Genomic DNA, 20,478 nt, shown 5'->3' with positions numbered 1-20,478 from the left:
AGCATTTACCAGGTCAAATGTGTTTGGAAATGTGTCTTCATGTTATAAAATGTGTGTTTGAGCTGACTTCTGCAGGATGCTGTTCAGTTGTGACAAGTGAACGGAATAATTCTGTTTGGCTTCTGTGAATTAAACTTGTATTTAATACAATGTCACTGCCACACACACACACACACACACACACACACACACACACACACAGAGGAGATGTAGTTATTTTGAAATTCAAAATAGCCTTCTGCAAGTCCCTGATAAGGCAGCCTTGGGCAAGATACAACAAATATTAATATTAGTTTTTATTATTTCACTGTCTTTGTGTCAATGTGTGTGTGTGTGTGTGTGTGTGTGTGTGTGTGTGTGTGTGTGTTGTGTGGGATTACGTGTGGTTGTGCAGTAGCTGCCATCCATCACTAAACTCCCTATCAATCACTTCCCGTCCAATCAGCTAAATGGACCTCACCAAGGGTTTTGTGCAAGAATTTGTGTGTCAGTGTTTGAACGCATGTGCAGACCGCTTCATTTAATTCATTTACATTTAATATATTAAGTTTTTACGTTTAGTCAGCGCAACACATTCAAATGTCAGATTTACAGCTTTTCCTGCTCTTTACTCCAATTGAACCCAACATGTGACAGACTTAACAAACAGACACACATGACAGTGAGTCGATCAGTGTAACAGACGCACAATTTCGCCGCCTTGTTCATCTACAGCAGAAGATTCCTTTAAGGGTAGAATCACAGTTTTTCAAGTCTATCTTAAAACAATATTCAGATGCATAAATGATCATTGAAACAGGTTTTCTTGTTGTAATCATTCCTCCTTTTCATACTAACATAATGCACTTATAGTGTAAGCTCTCCTTCTGTGTAAAAAGGTATTTAAAAGTTTATCTGAAGCTAATATGAAGCTTCAGCTGTCCAAAGTAGTCAAATCAAGTGGATATCTTTGACAGTTATAGTCTTTTTAGTAGTCCCTCTTTTTGTTACGCAGCTCAATGAAGAAACACTGTCTGGGGAGACACAAAGAGGAAATTTGATGCTAAAAAGTCTTCCACTTGATTTGACCGACAGAAGCTTCATATTATCTTCAGATAAACTTTCAAATACATTTTTGCCCAAAACAAGGACTGCGGATTTTGTCCCCCATCACTTACACCGAAAGCACATTTGAAGGAGATCTTTTAATGGTCAGTATGAACAGGAGGAATAATTACAGCAAGAAAATCCTATTTCAACGCTCATTTAGGCACCTGACTGTTGTTTTGAAACAGACTTGAGAAACGGTGAACCTATCCTTTAAGCTGGTAGTGAAACATGAACTTTTTCTTCATTGTTACTCCACATATATAATCAGACATATGTTTGGGATGTGTGTGTTTGTTTCTGTGTGTGTGCGTGTTTTATCAGTAATTTATGTTCTGCCACAGCTTCCTGTCCAGTCTGCTCTGTCTGTGTTTCTGTGGCAGGAATCCTTTAGTCAGAATTATGGCCTCAGGCAGCAGCTACACACTGTCATGCTGTTTGTGTTGGGTGTGTGTTTGTGTTTTTGTGTGCATGTGTGCGTGTGTGTGTGTGACCTCTGGGGCTACTATTGATCGTGTGTCTGGTGCCCCATTGTCAGCACATAGTTAGCCTCATTATAAATAGGTCTTGCTGTCCACTCTTCCTCCTCTTCCTCCTCTTTACATGTGTTCATCACATGTTCTCTCTCTACCACCATCACCTTCCATTACCCCATCCTCTCCTCTCCTCCTCTTCATTTCATAAAAGACGATACATGGGCAGCAAGATGTTGGCAACATTTTCTTTAATGGGAGATGACATCTTCACTCAGTATAGCAAACACAATGGACTGTGAAGGACAATGGTTTAATGAAACAAAACACTGTTTTGTGTAAATATTGACAGCAGCTAATCTTTTCACATCAAACGGCAGCTGGTGAATAATGAATTTAACTCTGTTTCTCACTGGCTAAAGTAGGATTCTCACAAAAAAATATCATAATTACATGAATGATGAATACATCATTCTGTCCCAGGTATGTAGTTTGATTAGTCTCAGTGAAAAAAAGTAATTTTTGTTGCACCTTTGAAGATACACAGTAAGACAGAAGATGAATCACCAATAATTTTTGTAATTGATCAATCGTTTTGAATAGTTTTTTGAGAAAAATGTCAAAATTCTCTGGTACCAGGTACCAATATTTTCTGGTTTCTACAGTCTGTGACAGTAAACTGAATATCTTTGAGCTGTGACTGTTGGTCAGAACAAAACAAGACATTTTAGATTGCATCTTGGACTTTGGGAAAGAGTGATTGACATTTTATTTCAATTTTCTGATGTTTTACATACAAAACAACTAATGAATTAATCAAAAAATGAATCAATCGAAGATTAATTGATAATGAAAATAGTTGTTAGCTGCTGCCTAATAAATGTAGAGGTTATTCCAGATGTGGGGGTTAAAGCTGTAAAGGTACAATCACTACTGATGGCTTTTTTCAGCTTATAATACCCATCAGGTCATGTGAGGACTCAATAAATCCGTAAATGTAATGTTAGAGCCAGATTTTGTTGCCTTGTGTGAAATAAAAAAGATTTTGAAATCAAATCTGTGTTTCACTGGGAGCCAATGATAAGAGGCCAGTCATGAGGTGATGTGGAATCAGGGAGAGTGTTTGTCAAAAACCTGGCAGCAGCAGCAGCCCGCACCAGCTGCAGCCAGGTCATTGTTGACCGACTGAAGTAGGAGAACAAGCCAACACCAAAGACCTGACATGATGAGATAAAAGCATGGACAGAATAAAAACCTGGACAGGTAGCCCGTCCATTGCAGGGTGAATACACAGACAATCACATTCTCACCTACAAGCAGTTTATAGTTTCCTGTTCACCTGGCCTGCTTGTCTTTGCACTGTAGCAGGGAACCAAAATCCACACAAATACACAGAATATGAGAAGTGCGAACATCTGAGCTGCTGTGCTGCTGACTTGATAATCGCTTGCATGAAATAATCAGATGTGTGAGATATGTTTACAGTGCAAACAATCTCTTATGACTTTGTTTAGGATAAATAACACACAACCGCCCCTACAGAATTCAACAGTATACATTTTTCTTTGATTAATCTGTCCTCTGAGATGTCACAGACATTGTTTAATTATCCAAAGACCAGAGTGGCAACAAATTAGCTCACTTCAATTACAGTAATAGACCCATCTTACCAGCTTGTAATTACGGTTTCTGGGCTTGTTCCATATTATGTTCATACTATCGGGGCTATAATTATTTTCCTGACTCAAACTCTTTGCCAACACATATCTAAGCTAGGGTGTACATCAGTTGTGTCATTTCCATTGGTGCTGAATAATGAGATAGTTTGTTTTGGTGTGTTTTGGATCTACTATCTTTTTGTCTGTATCATGTATTAGAAATGCAAATGGGAATCACAAACAATTTTATGGTAGAATGTAATGTGAGATATGCACATAAAAGCTTTTTTTAGATAGTTTTTTAAAGGATAGAAGATAACGCCATGACCAGCACAAGTAGTGCTCTGATAGTTGGGTATCTTTCCAACCTTGAAATTTGATTTGCCCATCTGTGTGGTATTTGGATTCCCAGCACAGAGCACTGGTAGGAGGGGAAGCGCAAAATGGTGGGAGGTTCAGTCAAATGAGGCAGCACACAGCAAGCTGTAGGTATTTTGGTGGAAATTGGGTCTTAGATGTTGGAAATATACATCTTAAAACCACGCCTGTTTCTGGCACAAGTTCACTCTGCTGCTAATTTGGTGATTCTTTCAACATGATCAAACTAAATACTTGGAACAAATATGCAGCAATAACAGAATAATGCGGAAAATACAGACACCTTCATGTGTGTTCATTGACAAAATAACTTTCATACTTTTACAGACCAGCTCCACTATATTGTACAGTTAATGCATTTATTACAGATATTACAATTTTACAGGTGTCACTGAACCAAAATGTTAATCTGATGAAGGTGTGGGAGCACATCACACACCCCTGACAGACATATACATTTAGGTGATTAAGTTTAAGTTAAAAAAGTATAGTAACTTGCAAAGAAGGCAGGCGCATTTCAGGATGACGGTCATGTAGTGTAGATGTTATTCCATCGCTGATGTTTCAGCAGTGAGCTGTAGATAATGATTTTAGTATGGCTGGCTTCACAGTTGCCAGCTCACAAGACACAAAAGGTCCAGCGTTTGAATCTCTTTTTCAAGCCTTTATGTGTGTAGTTTGCATTTTTTCCCTCATGTCAAGGTGGGTTTCCTTTGAGTGTTTCAGTATCCAAAGACATGCAGGTCAGGTGAATTTGAAACTTTGAATTGCTGCAACAAAATGATTTTCCCTATAAAATGACAAATCAATCGGTCTATTAAATTTTTCAGAAAACAGTGAAAAAAAATGCTGATTGCAGTTTCCCAGAGGCCCTGGTGACATCTTCAAATATCTATTTTGTCTTACCACTAATGGCAATTAGTGGTAAGACATGGCAATGATATAAACAAAGAAAACAGTAAGTGTTCTCATTAGAGAAGCTGTGCTCAGCCTGACAATATGTGTGTCAATGTGTTTTTAGCCTTGTCCAGGATGTACACTCGCCCAGAGCATCTATGAACAGGATAAGCAGCTTGAAAAATGAGCGGATGTTTTAAGTATTTAGTGTTCAGATACAAAAATGTGGATCTAAAGGATGTACACACACTATGTACAGTATCAGTTAAACTTATTTATTTCAATCCAGTCTGCATTGGTGGAGTCAGACTGGAACGGACGCAGACTGATTTTAATGAGTCTCCATGTTATCTGCAGAACTGATACACATTATTATACCAAATAGGAAAATAGAGTTTAAAATTAAATCTGCTTTAACACTGGTTCAGTGATATGAAAATCTACACCTTAGCTGATGAAATGATCGTAATCTTTCCATTTTCAAATATGATGTGTCACAAACCGAGACTTTGTCCCCTGGTAAGACATGTCTGCCTTCAGGGTCAACACCATCATTTACTACTTACCCATTTTCACTCCTCTAACATGTTCACACCTGCTTTCACCTTGAAACCACCTCAGTCCCTCTCAGTTTTAGTTTCTCTCCATATCCTATCCTTCTTTCATTCAGAAACCTAGTTCCCTTTTTTCAGGATATGTGTATACACAAGCGTAGCAGAGATTTATGGCTTACATGAACAGGAAGACTGCCCAACCCCTCATCCTTACAACCACTTCCCATCATCTCAAACACACCTTTTCATCAGCATTCAAATGAAAGGTTAAGGAGTGTGTTTGCACAGGCCAAATCAAGCCAAATGTCACCGTTGTTTATGTCAGTAATTCTCAAATACCACAACAGTTGCATCATATTTCTCAGAAATACTTTTTGGGGAGTAACCCTGTTCTATTTCAGTGCAGCGTGCAGTTACTAGTCCTGGTGTCTCCACCACAGATTCATACACACACACACACACACACACACACACACACACACACACACACACACACACACACACTGCTCAAGGTGACCCAAGATGTTTTTAAAGGGGAAAGACACAGGTGAGGAAAAGAGGTCATGGGAAAGGAGGGGATGGGCCAAGGGGACATGTGATGACCCAGAAGGAGAAAAGATGGATAGGGATGCATGGAGGGAGGGGGGTTGAGGGAGGAAGAAAGGAAAAGGAGAGGTGAGTGTAATGTCAAGGAGAATTAGATATAACATCGGGGGACTGAGGCATTGTATTGTCATGCTTGTGTGTGTGTGTGTGTGTGTGTGTGTGTCTGTGTTCCTGCACAGATAAACAGGGAAGCTCCCAGAAGGGAGTCCACCCTGGAATTTCTAACAGGAAATTTATTCTACCCCTAAACAATGGCATGATGCACGCACACACACACACACATACACATAGAAAAAAACACACACACACACACACACAAATACACAAAGCCTCTAAATCTTGTTAGTTGTGAAAGACAGTACAACAAAACAAAATCAATCATATCAAATCAAATTAGTCACCTTGGACAGTATGTGCTTGCTTTAGTAGGTGTCCCTTTGTGCATATGTACAGTATGTGTGTGTTCTTTGCATCTAAATGTGTTTATGTTTGTGTATGAGTTATTCAGTCATTAAATTTGTGAGCTTTTGTGAGCTTGCACCTGTGCGTGTTTCCATTTATGTGTGTTTGTCTGTGTGAACTAATCACAGCGTGTTTCTAATTCAATTAATACATTTTCATTAGTAATTTGCTGCATTCATGTACAATACCTGCCCCAGGTGTACACTTTGAAGCTGGATCTCATGCGCACACACGCACACACACACACACACACACACACACACACACACACACACAGCCTTTCACACAGTGACATGGTAAACAGAAGGCTGGAGTCGGGTGAAAGGCTCTGTGGCTAAAATAACAAGATGAGCATGAGAACACAGGGAATACACCTCTCTGTTTCTTTCCGTTTCTGCGTGTGTGAAGGTATTCCTGACTTCCTTCCTCTTGTAACAGGAGATTGTAGTGTTGATAATGAAGTGAATTAAAGACAGACTCAGAAGGGAGATGTATACTTTGCAGCATTTGCAGTTGTGTCACAAATGTCCTGGCAGCCATTGTGGAAATCTTTTGGAGATTTAGCTGTGAGCAAATAACGTTTTACAGCCAGACTGAAAATTATAGGTCTGCTTGAAAAAAGTGACTCTGTTAATTGCTGTAATTCGTTTACATATCTCTCTACAGCAGAGACCAGTCATATCTTTGGTTGCAGTTATTATCTAGCTGGCAGGTTAATGTGAACATGCCAATATCAGCCTCAGGTTAGATAAGTGAAAACATGACATCAGAAACGCAAACACCCCAAAACAGGAAAACAGCAGGTATTAGCAGTTTTCCTTTTATTCTGCTGAGTGTTAAATCACCTCAAAGCCTTTTTAATTTATCACTCAGTTTTCACCAAGTCTGTTATTTCTAAGAAACAGCTGCTTCTTATCAATTTAATCATCACACCTCATAGTTAAAGACGGGTTCAGATGAGGCTCTTTTACTTGTTGCCAAACAAATCCCATGGGTCGCTACTAGCGCCTCTAAAGCCCCACACGTCCCCATGAGTGATGTGACATAACAGATTCAGTCTGTGACTCAGACGCTCAGATTTTCCAACTCCGCAACTATTTTCAAACATGACTGATTCCAGCAGCCGTTTGCTGTACATCTAGATAGCCAAGCTGGAGAAAGCACAAAAGCAGAGACAAAACCAGCAAGAACATGAGAAGATGAAGTTGTGCAGTACAAAGTATAAAATAAAAGTATTTCAAATTTTTTGTGGGGGGAGATTCAGCGACATTCATAACATAACATTTGTTTACATTTGTTTCTAAGATTTACCAGAAAGAAACAGATATGTAACTGTAAATACTTATTAAGTTCCTGGAAAAGGAAAGAATTAAAAAATTACATAACATAACATAACATAATGTGCCAAAATGTAAACTTCATCTATAGGCAAGCACACAATTTGACATATATGGAGGATTTAAAAGTTCTTGCAAGAAAATTCCTCTGGAAAATTAATAACAGCTCATAAACTCAACACAACTAACTACACTCAAATACACATATCAGATGTTTTCTTTTTTTTTTTTAACCTGTATTTAGTATTAAGGAAATAAAGCAATAATAGTGTCATCATAACATCTTTTTCACTGTAGTTTCAGCGTAACAACCTACTAGTGGAACCAGTTTTTGAAAGCAAAACAGGCAAATGTGGAGGCAGAATGAGTGCTGGATGTTTGAAACACACTCACAGCCATCTTGTTGTGTTTGACATTATCAAGTGCTGCATTGTGAACTACGTGGTAACTGTGATATCTGTATCCATGGAGATTTGGTTGTCTACTATGCAAGCAGTTCCCTGGGCAGCAACAGTTGTTGCCTGGTCTGAGCACGCCTCAGAAAGTCCAGGCATTTTTGATTCTGCTGCAAAGGTGTTGTTCTTTAGATGGATAGAAAGATAGATACATAGATGATAACAGCAAGGGAGGAAAAACGTTCGCTAGAATAGCGAGAGAAATTGAGCCAAAAGTGGAAGTTTGTGCAGGGTAACAAACCAGTGGAGGAAAAAGAGTGAAAAGAGAGTGAAATGGAGCCAGGAGAATGGTGAGAGCATGTGGGTGTATGTTCCTGAACAGAAGAGTCAGATTAAAATAGAACAACAGCCATATGACGACACCTGCACACCTGCAGCAGAGAGCCAGAGAGCAAGAAAAGAGAGAAAGAGAGATACATAATGAGATGTACTGTAAGGGACAAATGGTGAAACAGACAGGTGACAAAGAGACGGAGAGAAACTGGTAGGGGTGGAGACTGTGAACAGTGAGACTATGCAAACCATTAGAGGGAACACAGTGACAGAGAGGAAGAGCGTGAATCGGATACAGATGAGCGAAAGGTTGAGAACAAATGAGAGAGTAGATGAGGATGAAGAATGGAGACCATTATTGTGGCCGCCCTGCCAGAGTTTGTGTGAATGAGAAAGAACCATTGTTTTCCTCCAGTGCACTCCCATCAGTCTCCCTGTTTCCTGCCCTGGGCTTTGAAAAAGCTCCTCACTGCAGTGCTGATAGACTGAGAGAAAGTAGGCGAGTTCAGGTATTATTATCTCTAACAAAGGTGTTATCGTACACAACACGTCTGTTGCGTTTCCACAAGGTAATTTTGGAATGGCCATGATATTTAGACAGCTCTGATTGGCAGTTGTTGACATTTGAGAGGAGGCCAGTCCCTCTGTGATGACAATCAGAGCCATTTAAATCAGACAAGGTGCTTAGCATTTTACTGCATCACTACTAACAAAAACATTTTGTAGGGACCTTAAGGTGTTATAAAAAGTTTATTATTTGTGTAGCCTATAACCAGTTTGTCAAATAACACATGGAAACTATTAAAACACAGCAATCCTCTCATGATGCAGATCAAACATTGTTAACAAAATTTAACAACGTGCATTAACACAAAAAATGAGAACACCAGGGTGAAACTTTCAGATATAATGAAGGGGCATCACTACCAACTTGGTGACCATCGTCATTGTCGTCATCATCAGTGTAAATTGGAGGGATGACACCCAACGCAGGAACATTAGTGCCGCTTTAATCACCACAGACAATGACCACCACCAGAGGCAATGACAGAGGAAGAGTCACACAGTACAAAGGATGCTGATGTTGCTCAGTCACCACCTGAAACAAAAGGAGACATAACACACATCTAAACACGCAGCAAAATGACTCATTAATTTACTCACACAGACACTCATCAGCAGGAATAAACAGTTGCACGCAGAATTAGCTGGCTGGACACATAATTATTCCAGGCAATTTCACTGGGTTCAGTTCATCTTCAAATGTGTTTACTTTAATTGGCCTTCCTATTTGAAACCATTTTTGGTTCCATGTAGATCTCAATATCCACTCAGACACGTGTAATATCCCTTTTTGTTTTTTGTCCCCAGAATTTTCAAAGAAGTCAGATGCAGGTTATTCCAATACAAAGCTCCATCCGACTGGAATAATCTTCCTCATTTTCTGAGATCTATTATCTCTTTCCGCTGCTTCAAGACATCTTTATTATCTCATCATAAAACAACCTGTTTATGCTTTTAATTGGTGTGTACTTACAATCCAACTGCTTCAATTGCACTTTATGCTGACGTAATTAATTCATTATCCGGGTCATTGTATCCATTTCTTGTACAACAGTGAGACAGTGAGCGTGCTGTCTGTATCTGTGTATTTGCAGTATATGTTTGTTATGCAATGCTGTTTTGGTTTGTATGTGTTCTATAATTTTGTATTTGTTTCCATATGACCTATATATGCTACATCTCAAGGGGCTATCCTTTCAATAAATTCAAATTCCTTTTGATCAATAAGATACCAATGACAGAGGGGCTAAGCTAAAAATAACAAGCAGAAATAAATGTTTTAAGTCTGAATTTGAATTTTAAACAAAGACTTGATAGTTTGCTAGTGATTTGGTATCATTTTATATACTTTTTGTGCATGCATTACATTCAGATACAGGAACAGCTCACTGTAACAATGGAAATCTGCATATAACATAATATAATACATTGGTATTATTACAAAAATGCCAGTAAGAAAAAATATCAAACATGGTGTTTTAAACATAATGATGGAGGATTAACTCTTGAACATGCAGCAAAACAGTTGAACCAGGATTCACACATACACACATACAGCCACTAAATTTAATTATTAATCTTTGGCAGCCTGTTTCACCATCTGAACATAAGTTTGATATGAAGTTTTAACATAAAGTCAACACTAACTCACCACTTTGTTCTCTGCTTACGCTACAACTTAACTAATTTGACCATAATCAAAACATTGTGGCAGCGTGATATTTCATCTAGAACGGCATTTGAATAAAATAGGATAGAAAGCCACTACTGACGATTGACAGAAAGTAAGATATTTAAAACAGACTGTGTTATCAAAAAGGAGAAAGTGATGCATGTCATCACTTGTGAACTATAAATGGTACATGTTGTTGTCCTCATTTATATTTCAACAATCATTTATTAATTGTTTTCTTGTACTTAAATGTTTACTAAGGTGAGGATAGCCGAATTATGCATAAAAACATAAAGAAAACCTTCCATCATGGTTAAATTATTGTGCCAAAGTCAACGCCTAAAGAGTTTTTGTAGTTTCTGTTACAAGTGGTGCCAGCACTAATTCCTGTCTCAAGTGAGTGCAGCATAAAATCACTCCTCAGCCCTTGTTTAATCCAATTAACGCTAACTGTGTAACACAACAGTGAGTGTGCAGGTCAGTGTCATCATAAATGTCAGGGGATGTTAAGCAATTTGCTCCCACCCCACTGTGACAACAGTTAATAAGGATCGACTTAGAGGAGGGGGCAGGGGGGACGTGTAACTTTTGTATCTTAACTATGTTGTAATTAAATTGTATGGTGCAGCTTGTTTTACTAGGGTTACTACATTCAAACAAAGCTACATTTGAGCTTAGCTGGTACAAGAGGCTGCTCTGTTTTACCTCTTTCTTTCTTTCTTTCTTTTTCTTTTTTAATGAAAATTTCATATTGATGAGACCAGATGAGAACAGCTGTCTGCTGTTATCTCTGGAGAAGCTGAAGTGGTCTTGGACTGGCAGGCGTTAATTTCTGCCAGAATATTATTACCCAGTGTTATTGCATGTGGGTCTGATTCAAATCAATTTTATATGATTTGTTATAGATGAGCTCATATGAAATTTGGCTGCGAGTATTTAATTAAGATACAAAGTCTTGGTAATACTACCAAAAAGTGTGATACGCGGAGTCGTAGCTTGTTATTATAAGAGCACAGTAACCATAGAGCACAGATTGGATGTAAAGTAACCAAAGTGAATTAATCTAATCACTGTAAAGTCTTGTATGAGCAGGTTCATCTTCTGTATCTGTGTGTTTTGGCCTCTCTCCAAACTTTCTTGCAACGCCTCAGCGATTTGTCTCTCTCCTCTAAGCAAGGTGTGAATTTCATCAGCAAGCAGTTTTATGTCTTTATGGGATTGAGTTGCCCTGTTTAGTCTGTCTCTTCTTGCCTTTCTACTTGTACTTTCTGGTCTGAATTTCTGTTTCTCCCTCTTTCTGTCTATCATCCACTTCCCCCGAGTCATCCTGAGGAAATATTTATGAATTATGGTCCGTTGGCTGGTCTCAGTTTAATACATTTCACTCAAAACTCAAAATTCTGTCTCTTGCTTCCTCACTTTTTCTCTCTGTCTCTCTCTCTCTCTCACACACACACACACACACACACACACACACACACACACACACACACACATACAAAGACATACAAGTTAGTTAATTAGCTAGTTTAGTGAATTGTGAATCTCTGTTTGACTGTGTTGACATTTTTTCGTCAAAAGATTGCTCCGCACTTTGATTTTTATTATTGGAAATATCACGGGGACGCTGTGTGTGTGTGTGTGTGTGTGTGTGTGTGTGTGTGTGTGTGTGTGTGTGTGTGTGTGTGTGTGTGCTTGTGTGTATATGTGCACGGCGGGGCCCATCTTCATGGCTTGGCTGTATTCTACAGTGCATGTGTCTCCAGTATGTTAGTGATGCTACTGGAGACCCAGCTCTGTTGGAATAACAACCAGGACCCACTGCAACACCACCAGCCTCCCTCTGGCCATGCTGAGCGTGTGTGTGCATGTGTGTGTGTGTGTGTGTGTGTGTGTGTGTGTGTGTGTGTGTGTGTGTGTGTGTGTGCATGTGTGTGCATGTGTGTGTGTGTGTGTGTGTGTGTCCTTGCCTCCGTCTGTCTTTTTCTCAAACACACACTCAGACAGACACACTAATTCAGTCTTTTACATGTGTTCGTCCTCGCTCTCCTCTCTTTCTCAGCAACTGATGGATGCGCATCAGAAATTCACTTCACTCAAATGTTAAAGAGCGTCAACGGTATGTCCACTGTCGACCTCAACATCCACGTGTAAACATGCAGCAGGTGAGGGAGTGGGCAAGCTAGTGATTTGCTGAAAGGCACCTAGGGGCTTGTCGGAGCATGTAAACTGTTGATTTTACATAAAAATCTATAGGCATGAAGGAGGATGCCTTTAATCATCTGCAAGTGGGATGCCATTACCCTTCATCCTCTTGCTGTTAGATCAAGGTCGAACTGTAAACCTCTTGAAATGCAAATTGGCTTGATTCACTGAGTTAGACAGCTCTGAGAACAATGCAGGCGATAAGAAATACTGGAGTAACCCTAAAGGCTCCAATTAGCTCCTTAAAATAATCCTCCTGGTCGAGTCTTTAGCTAAGCTAGGTCTTTATCTAATGTGGCCAATTGAGGATATTAGTATTCAGCCTAACTGGCTAATCTAAAATCTGTTTCTCAAATGAATGCATTACCTTCAATACATCCACAAGTATGATTAAGCACTAAGTAATGTGAGGCTGTTTCACATTTGAAACCATTTGTAAACTTATTGGGCGTAATTTATAATTATAATGAAAACAAAAGCCTGAAAAATAAATGTGTGGATATTTGAGTGTTTCACGTCGAGTTAACTCTGACTCAGCCATCCAGAACTGAATTCATTTACTAATGTGGAATACAACTCATATCCTGTGCTGCCCTTTCTCTAAGATTAATGGAATTTACCTACAATTGACACCTGGGACAATGACTTAAAGGAAGTATGAAGACTAACCAGGTTCCCATTAGGTGCCAGAAATCTTGAGGCACAAACTTTAATCCTCAAAGGACATTTATTTTCCTAAAGGATCTTATTAATGTCTTGTTCATAGAATTATTTTTCATGTGGCTGTGGAAGTGGCTGATTTTTATTGATCGTAGGGAGAGTACGTGATTTACTTTGATGATAATTATAGTTTTGAGGAGACAGATGGGAGGGCACAACAGGAGGACATTGTTGTGTCTCACTTTATTCTCATTGTCAAGGCTAGTTTTTCAAAAAAGGGCCGATAATGCCACATTAATGCACACGAGGCTGATCAACACAGAGTATGCGCCTTAACTGTTAAAGAAAAGTCAGTTCTCAGATATATGATTGGAAATGAGTGAAATCTTAAAAAATAGACATGGGTGAAAGAATTATTCTCCATCAGCTTGAAGCATTTTACGTTGTTTGAAACAGATGGAGGATGTGTTGAGTTTGCATTGACAACAAACATATAATCAACATGGCAAAGGAAACAGATCAGAAAACAGGGAGGCTTCCTGATGAAATGTAATAGAATGTGCTTACTGTATAAAACAGGAGAAATTAGAAATAATAGCCATCTCATATAAAAGCCCTTTCTCGCTTTAGGAGGTAAATTTTCCAAACTATATGAAATTTCACAATATTTAACTTGTCATCTCCTCATTCATTCACTCTTACATGCCACCATGTTGTTAACTGGTTGTGCTGCTTTCACTCCAGCCTCATTTTATTATTATTCCTTGTTCATAATATATATTTGCAGTAGCGTTTTTCTTACGCCTCACATCATGCATATTCCATATCTCACTGGGTTGCTCCTCAGGGGCTCAAATCAGCTTCTTGCTGAACCTTTTGCCTGCTGCTGTTCCTGGATTGATATGAGGAGCCCCTCAAGAGAGCAGACCCCGCGCTGCAGAATACAACTGTATAAGTATTTGTGCAATTATGGTTTCACACCAGACAGCGAAAATACATTGAAGATGAAAACTGACGAGCAGAGCTGGGTCAAGTAGCTGTGGGGAGTCATTTTGTTTAAACCAGCCTGAAAATACTACAGTAGAAATCAGACGGTACAAACTGTCAAGCTCCATACAATATAAAGTATAAACTAATGTATTGTTCTACTGTATGTGCCAAAAACCCCAAGTCACCAAGCAGCCAGAGCAGGATAAAAAAAAAAAAAACTTAGAAAGAATGTGCAAACATTATCTGGCCTACTTCTGCTCAGTAGGAAATTATCTCGACATTACACAGGGCTGATTTGGCTTTATGCTTGCTACAGCTCTGTCCATGTAGACAGAGTTGATTAAACTTTTCAGTGAGTTTTCCTCCTGGAGTTATGCTCCAAATGTCTGCCTCCCTCTTTTTTAACTCTGATTTATGTCTGCTGTAGTTCAGGGAAAATATTGAATGAGAGGATAAAATTCCTGCTCCTGTTTTTTTTTTTCCTTCTTCTTCTTCTTTACCTACAGTATTTATTAGCAGGTCGGCATTTTCTTCAACAGTCAAGTCCTGCTTCACTACAGTCTAATTTCCATACCATTATACCTGAGGGCTGACCACTATGTTGTTGGCTTTTCATGCTGGCCGCGGAGCAGCTTCACAGAGATGTTTTAGGCTTAAGAGTCCTCCTGACGAGCAAATTGAGCGTAACTCCTGCAGGAGAGGAGTGCACACTTCGGAAACTTAATACCTTTCTGCCTACAGTTGAAAACTTGTAGTAAGTACAAATCAAACAGGGAAGTATGATAGAACATATGATCATTAATAATAATTACCGTTAGCCTGTTATACTGTCATTATTAATGAATCGTCCTCTTGATGACGGTCTGTAAATAATCCATACATCACTGTCCTCAATTTTCTCTGTCAATTACAGTTTTATGTGATGAGTACGATGTGCAAAATGTGAGGTGGTAAACAGAGGAGAACCAGTGAGTTGGACAATGAGCCACAGTAACTGGCCTGACTATTTGACACCAGCAGTACTGTATCTTAACAGAGACATGCAAAATGTATGTGTGTGTGTGTTTATGTGTGTGAGAGGGGGGGGGCTCTGTGTTTTGGTTACGTTGATCACAGGTGACCTTCAAAATGTCAGAGCGCTCAGCGTGATTAGAAATGCTGCAGATAAAGACAACAGCAAAGACTACACGCTGATGACAGGAAACCTGGAGATCAATGTAAAAATTTAGGGGCCCAGCTAGACTGGTGAGATGGGATGTAATGGGTAAAACTAGAGGAGAAGAGGCAGACAGACAATGCCAAACAAGTCCCATAATTCACAGCGTGCATTAGTGTGACATTTATAGAAATATAACATTTTAGTTGTGGTTATTCATCTTGTTGCATACTACAGCTGGACAATACTTTCTGCATCAAATGAGTAACAAATTATACATGACATTAATGAATATCGAATGTATGAAAGTATTTCTAAAATTAAATAATTAAATGAAAATAATTAATATACACTATTATCATAATGGCCCTCCACATGGTCATAGGATTTGAGTCTCGACTTTTAAAAAAAAGTACTCTGTTATGTCATTTTCAATACAGATAAAAGCTTTGGCCAAATTCACATAAATTGAAATGGCATTAGGGGAAAAACAAATCGTGTTAGTGTAATGAAATGACTGCTGGTTTCATTCAAAATTTTGGAAACTGTCATGCTTCAGTTTTGTACTAACTGAAGGATTACATTGTCCTCTATGCAATTTGTCCTGCAGTGACCCTTTCAAATCCCCACTGAGTAACCTCCTAAAGTGCATTGATCATTTTAAAAGTCAAGGCTTTTCTTTTCGGTTTCTGAAAAACTGATATTTTGGGTTTCACCTGACAGTCACAAAATGGAAGTAAATTTATAAAAGAGAAGAAAAATTGCACAAAGTTACATTATGTTAAAAATAAATTTCATTAATAAAAAAATAAGGGAAAAAGTTAAAGCAGTGATTACTCTACAAGCTTAAGAAAAAAATAGTGTGTGTGTGTCATGATTTCTGCATCAGAAACTGGTGAGTGGGTGGTTGGATTTCTGTGCATATGCGTGTGTGTGTGTGTGTGTGTGTGTGTGTGTGTGAGAGAGAGATGATGATGATGGGTGGAGAAGCAGGTAAATTAATATAACAGATGGTTTGAGGTTTATGGCGAGAAATGATTGTGAAAGGTCATAAGACAGAGTCTGACATTTACCAAGGCATACGTCTTATTGATAGTAACGCGTGTGCACAAACGCACACGCACACACACAAAGGACGGCAGGTTTCAGCGTCTATCCTCGACGAGTTCTTGACAGCAGAGTTGGGAGGAAGGGGAGACATTTGTTGTTTGTCTGCTGCTTAAATCTACTTTCGATCAAACATTACTTATCGGGATTTGCGCAAATATTTCAAGATCCACGGCTTAAGATGCAACACACTCTCAAATTCTTTCTCTCTCGGACACAAACACACACTCACACATTTGCTGGCAGAGCTCCAACTCCATTACAACAGCACTCTGGCAGGCTGATTGAGTGATCAAAGCTAATCGCATTTAATCATATTTAATCATATGTAATAACCAACACTGAGTGCTCAGGCATGACAAGACTCTCCACTCTCTCTCCATCTCTCCCTTTTCCTCTCCTCTCCTCCTTCACTCCTTGACCCAACTCCCTCTCTCCTCCTCCACCAGCATCTCCCCACTTCTCCTTCACCGCCGCTGCCACCGCCACCCGTTCCCCCGTTCCCTTGTCTTCCATGTCGAAAACAGACTGAATGTGAGTGAGAGGCGGAGGAGAAAGGAGTAAATGGAGGGTGACAAAGAAAGAGGAAAAATAAAAGAGAGGGTGGCATATGGACATATGCCCCCTAGCAGGCACAGCTCGAGATACCATTGTGGTATCGTACAATCAAAAAAAGGACAAGATGCTCTTCTCTTTGGCTGCGCTGTGCGACAAACAGCTTTGTTGAGAAGAGGATGATCCCGCAGTCACGGGCTATATTTTCAACATTATCGTCCTCTTTCCAATTTATATTCAGTACACAGTTTTAAAATCTGCGGCGTCTTAAGCCTCCGAGATTTCTTCCACTGTTTTTCTAGGCTTTGATCAGATTTTGAAGTCCCGCCGAGATGTTTATTTACACTGCGGTTACATGTAATAATAATGCAGTGTGATAACTGGAACTCGTAGGGTTTTAAGTAGACTGCACGCAGAGTGTAAATATTCCGGTTGGAATTTATAACTGTCACATGGGATGTTAGGAGCTCTCATCTGATAAAGATGTGGTCGCTACATGGTGTGTTTCTATATGCCTATGTTTTTAATGTTTATGGAAGGTTGCAAATGTAAAATCCTAGAGGCACAAACTCAATCATGCGTGGCCATAGAATATAAGCTGCCCCTGTTATCTCAGATCAGTTCTCCCGTTTTCCTATTCCTTTACCTCCGTCTCGTTTTAGAGCACCTGAAGAAAACAAAGTCCTCTCACCTTTGAGTCATATTGTCCCTTTGAAAGCGTCAGTATGCTTCAAACAAAGTGCTTGCCAGACTGTCAGCTGGTGTCTCTGTGTTTGACAGCCTGTAACTTTCTGAAACCAACAATCCAACTCCCACTTCACACAGCAATTGGGCAGGTGTGCAGAGATGAGAAAGTAGCAGCGTTTGAACTTTTCCCCTTTTCATTCCTCACACAACTACTTCTGCCTGCTTTTTGTGTGTTTTGAGATTTTGCCTCTGTATTTGGTCAGACAACGCTTTATACTTACAGTTACTGTGAAGAGGAGTGACTTCTTCTTTCTTTGTCTTTAGGATTTCTGGGTGTTGTGATTTTTGATGTGGAAAGATGATAAATCAAAGTCGTAAGAGATAAAAGTAGATTGGCTCTTGTTGAATTTGATCAGACTGATCAGAGGTCAAATCTAATTACGATAACCACCACGCTCCATCAAGGAAAGTGTTTTTATTGAATCTTCAAAAACAGCAGCAACCAAAAAAAAGCGAATATATGTTATGTGATTTGTGAACCATGACATTTTTGCTGGCAGTAGCGCCACACACTTTTTCATTTCATGAATAATCATCCGCCGAGCAAACCCTACAAATGAATTGTCGAGTGCTTGGTTTTCACAGTGCCAAAATGAAACAAGAGCATTACGTGTCCTGAAGAGCAAAACTAACTCCAGTAATCCCTGACGACGTCTGACTTCAGTTAATTTTTAAGTGCCTCCAACAGGCACAGATTGCTTTACGTTTACTGAGTGTGACACAGTTTAAATATTGTTTCGGAGGCCGTTGCAGCCTGCCAAGCTAAATATCTGGGGAAGAGCAGTTGCAACATAAACCTTGTGCCTACAGAAAGACAAAACTATAGACAAGGCCTCGGGTTTTTGAAGCCACACATTGAGATCATAAACAAACAAGCAAACAGACATCAGGGCATCTGTTTGTCTCCCTCCTCAGGATGCTTTGCTGCGGCTGGCGGCGGTTGTCGACGCGCGCTCGCTGCGAGTTGCCCTTCGAGACAGCATACAGGAGCTGCTACCCAGCACGGTATTTGCACAAACACACACACACACATGTAAATTCTACATTTGCACAAACAGCTGAACATAATTGAAATGTCCTTGATTTATTACTTGCAAAAAAAGGCTTCCTGTTAGTATTCAGAGTGGTGGAGCTAAATGTCTCAGTCCTGACATAAGACCAAGGAACAGAGGCCCAGGCCTTGTTGCGAATGGATGAGGCTCATCACTCATGAAATTAATTAGAATCTGATTAATATTAGAGATGATTGTGCATGTATATGTGTGTTTTATTCCAGGAGTGTGTATGCGTCTACATGCTGGAGGGAGACTTGAGGCTACTATCTGATGACCTGCCACATGAACTGCCACAGGAGGGAAAGATCAGGTGTGTTGTTTTGTGTGTGTGTGTGTGTGTGTGTGTGTGTGTGTGTGTGTGTGTGTGTGTGTGTGTGTGTGCGCACGTGACTCTATGCAGCAAGCTGCAGATGTTTCGTCTCACCGCCGCTGCGCGCTCATTCTCTGCAGCGTTGTTGACGGCAGCGACACCTAGAGAAGCAGTAGAACAAGGGAGAGATGAAGAGGGGAAACGGAGACGGTGGTTTTCTCTGTGTGAAAAGCAGGTGTCACCTGGATGAATATGAACCCTGCGGCCCATAATTACATCATCATCCCAGATTGTCTCTCTTACCCTCTCATTTTTACCACACTTTCTTTTCTCCCTCCATCTCTATTGCTCTCGCATTTAAAAACTCTCCCTATATCTCCCTTATTTTTCCCTCTTATTACACATCTCTCTGTTGTGTATCTCATCTCTCTGAGAGCCTCTTTCCCTCTGTTGCCATCTGCTATTCCACCTTCCCACCCCACTGCATCAGTCTGCCTTTACCCTTTTTTTCCTCTCAGCCTTCTCTCTCCCCAAAGAGCCATGAAGCACTAACCCGGCTGCGTTTCGGTCTGTCTACTCCCCCCCTTCCCATTCCCGACGCTCCTCTTTCTGTCTCACCTTCAATCCCTCTCCCCTTGGAAGCGTTGCAGGGCTAATAGCTGAGGTGACAGTGCCCGGGGTCCCTCAGTGAGACACGGCGATCCTCTCCTCTCTTAAGTGCTCTCTGAAGCTCTACAACCCTGTGTGCTACTGCGACTGCTGCCCAGGCGATGGCAAAAACCAACACTACATTATTGATGAAACTGTCTGTCAGACAAGAACCCTTTTTTCCAACAGCTCGTTGCCTCACAAACACGGGATCACACACACACATGCTTATGCAGACACGAACACGCAAGGACAAGAGCACAGACCGCGTGTATGCGCACACATATTCACTTTGTGACACACACATACTACTTGATGCACTCACACACAGATTCATCCGTGCTGTGTGCAGGGTAGAGCAGGGTAGCAGGGATATTAAAAGAGCTACAGGACCCTTTGTTACTTTTGTCTCCCTCCAATTCACCTGCTTATATAAGCCTGTTATCAAGACCTTGGCATACACACACACATACGCACACTCAACAAACCCATCTGAGAAGCAGAAGGCCACTTTGTTTGAGCCTCATTCCAGCCCACTCGCTAATACATACAAACCCATTAACTGGACCTCGATAAACACACACACATACACACAAATACACAATCAACCTTAACCAAGGCAGCTTCCAT

General features: G+C 40.1%; 1 protein-coding gene across 2 annotated transcripts in view; it reads left to right on the top strand.

The window, feature by feature from the left end:
- LOC137185950 (cGMP-dependent 3',5'-cyclic phosphodiesterase) overlaps positions 1-20,478 on the top strand; it is a 168,881-nt gene that overhangs the window by 122,120 nt on the left and 26,283 nt on the right. For both annotated transcript variants that reach the window (XM_067594512.1, XM_067594513.1), the window contains exons 3-4: positions 18,751-18,840; positions 19,112-19,200. In XM_067594512.1, coding sequence (XP_067450613.1) covers positions 18,751-18,840; positions 19,112-19,200 — 179 coding nt within the window. The remainder of the gene's footprint in view (positions 1-18,750; positions 18,841-19,111; positions 19,201-20,478) is intronic.

Source organism: Thunnus thynnus, chromosome 7 (genome assembly GCF_963924715.1).
Source record: "Thunnus thynnus chromosome 7, fThuThy2.1, whole genome shotgun sequence".
Taxonomy (NCBI): Eukaryota; Metazoa; Chordata; class Actinopteri; order Scombriformes; family Scombridae; genus Thunnus; species Thunnus thynnus.
Note: the sequence above shows the minus strand (reverse complement) of the source record. Positions and strands in the feature narration are given on the sequence as shown.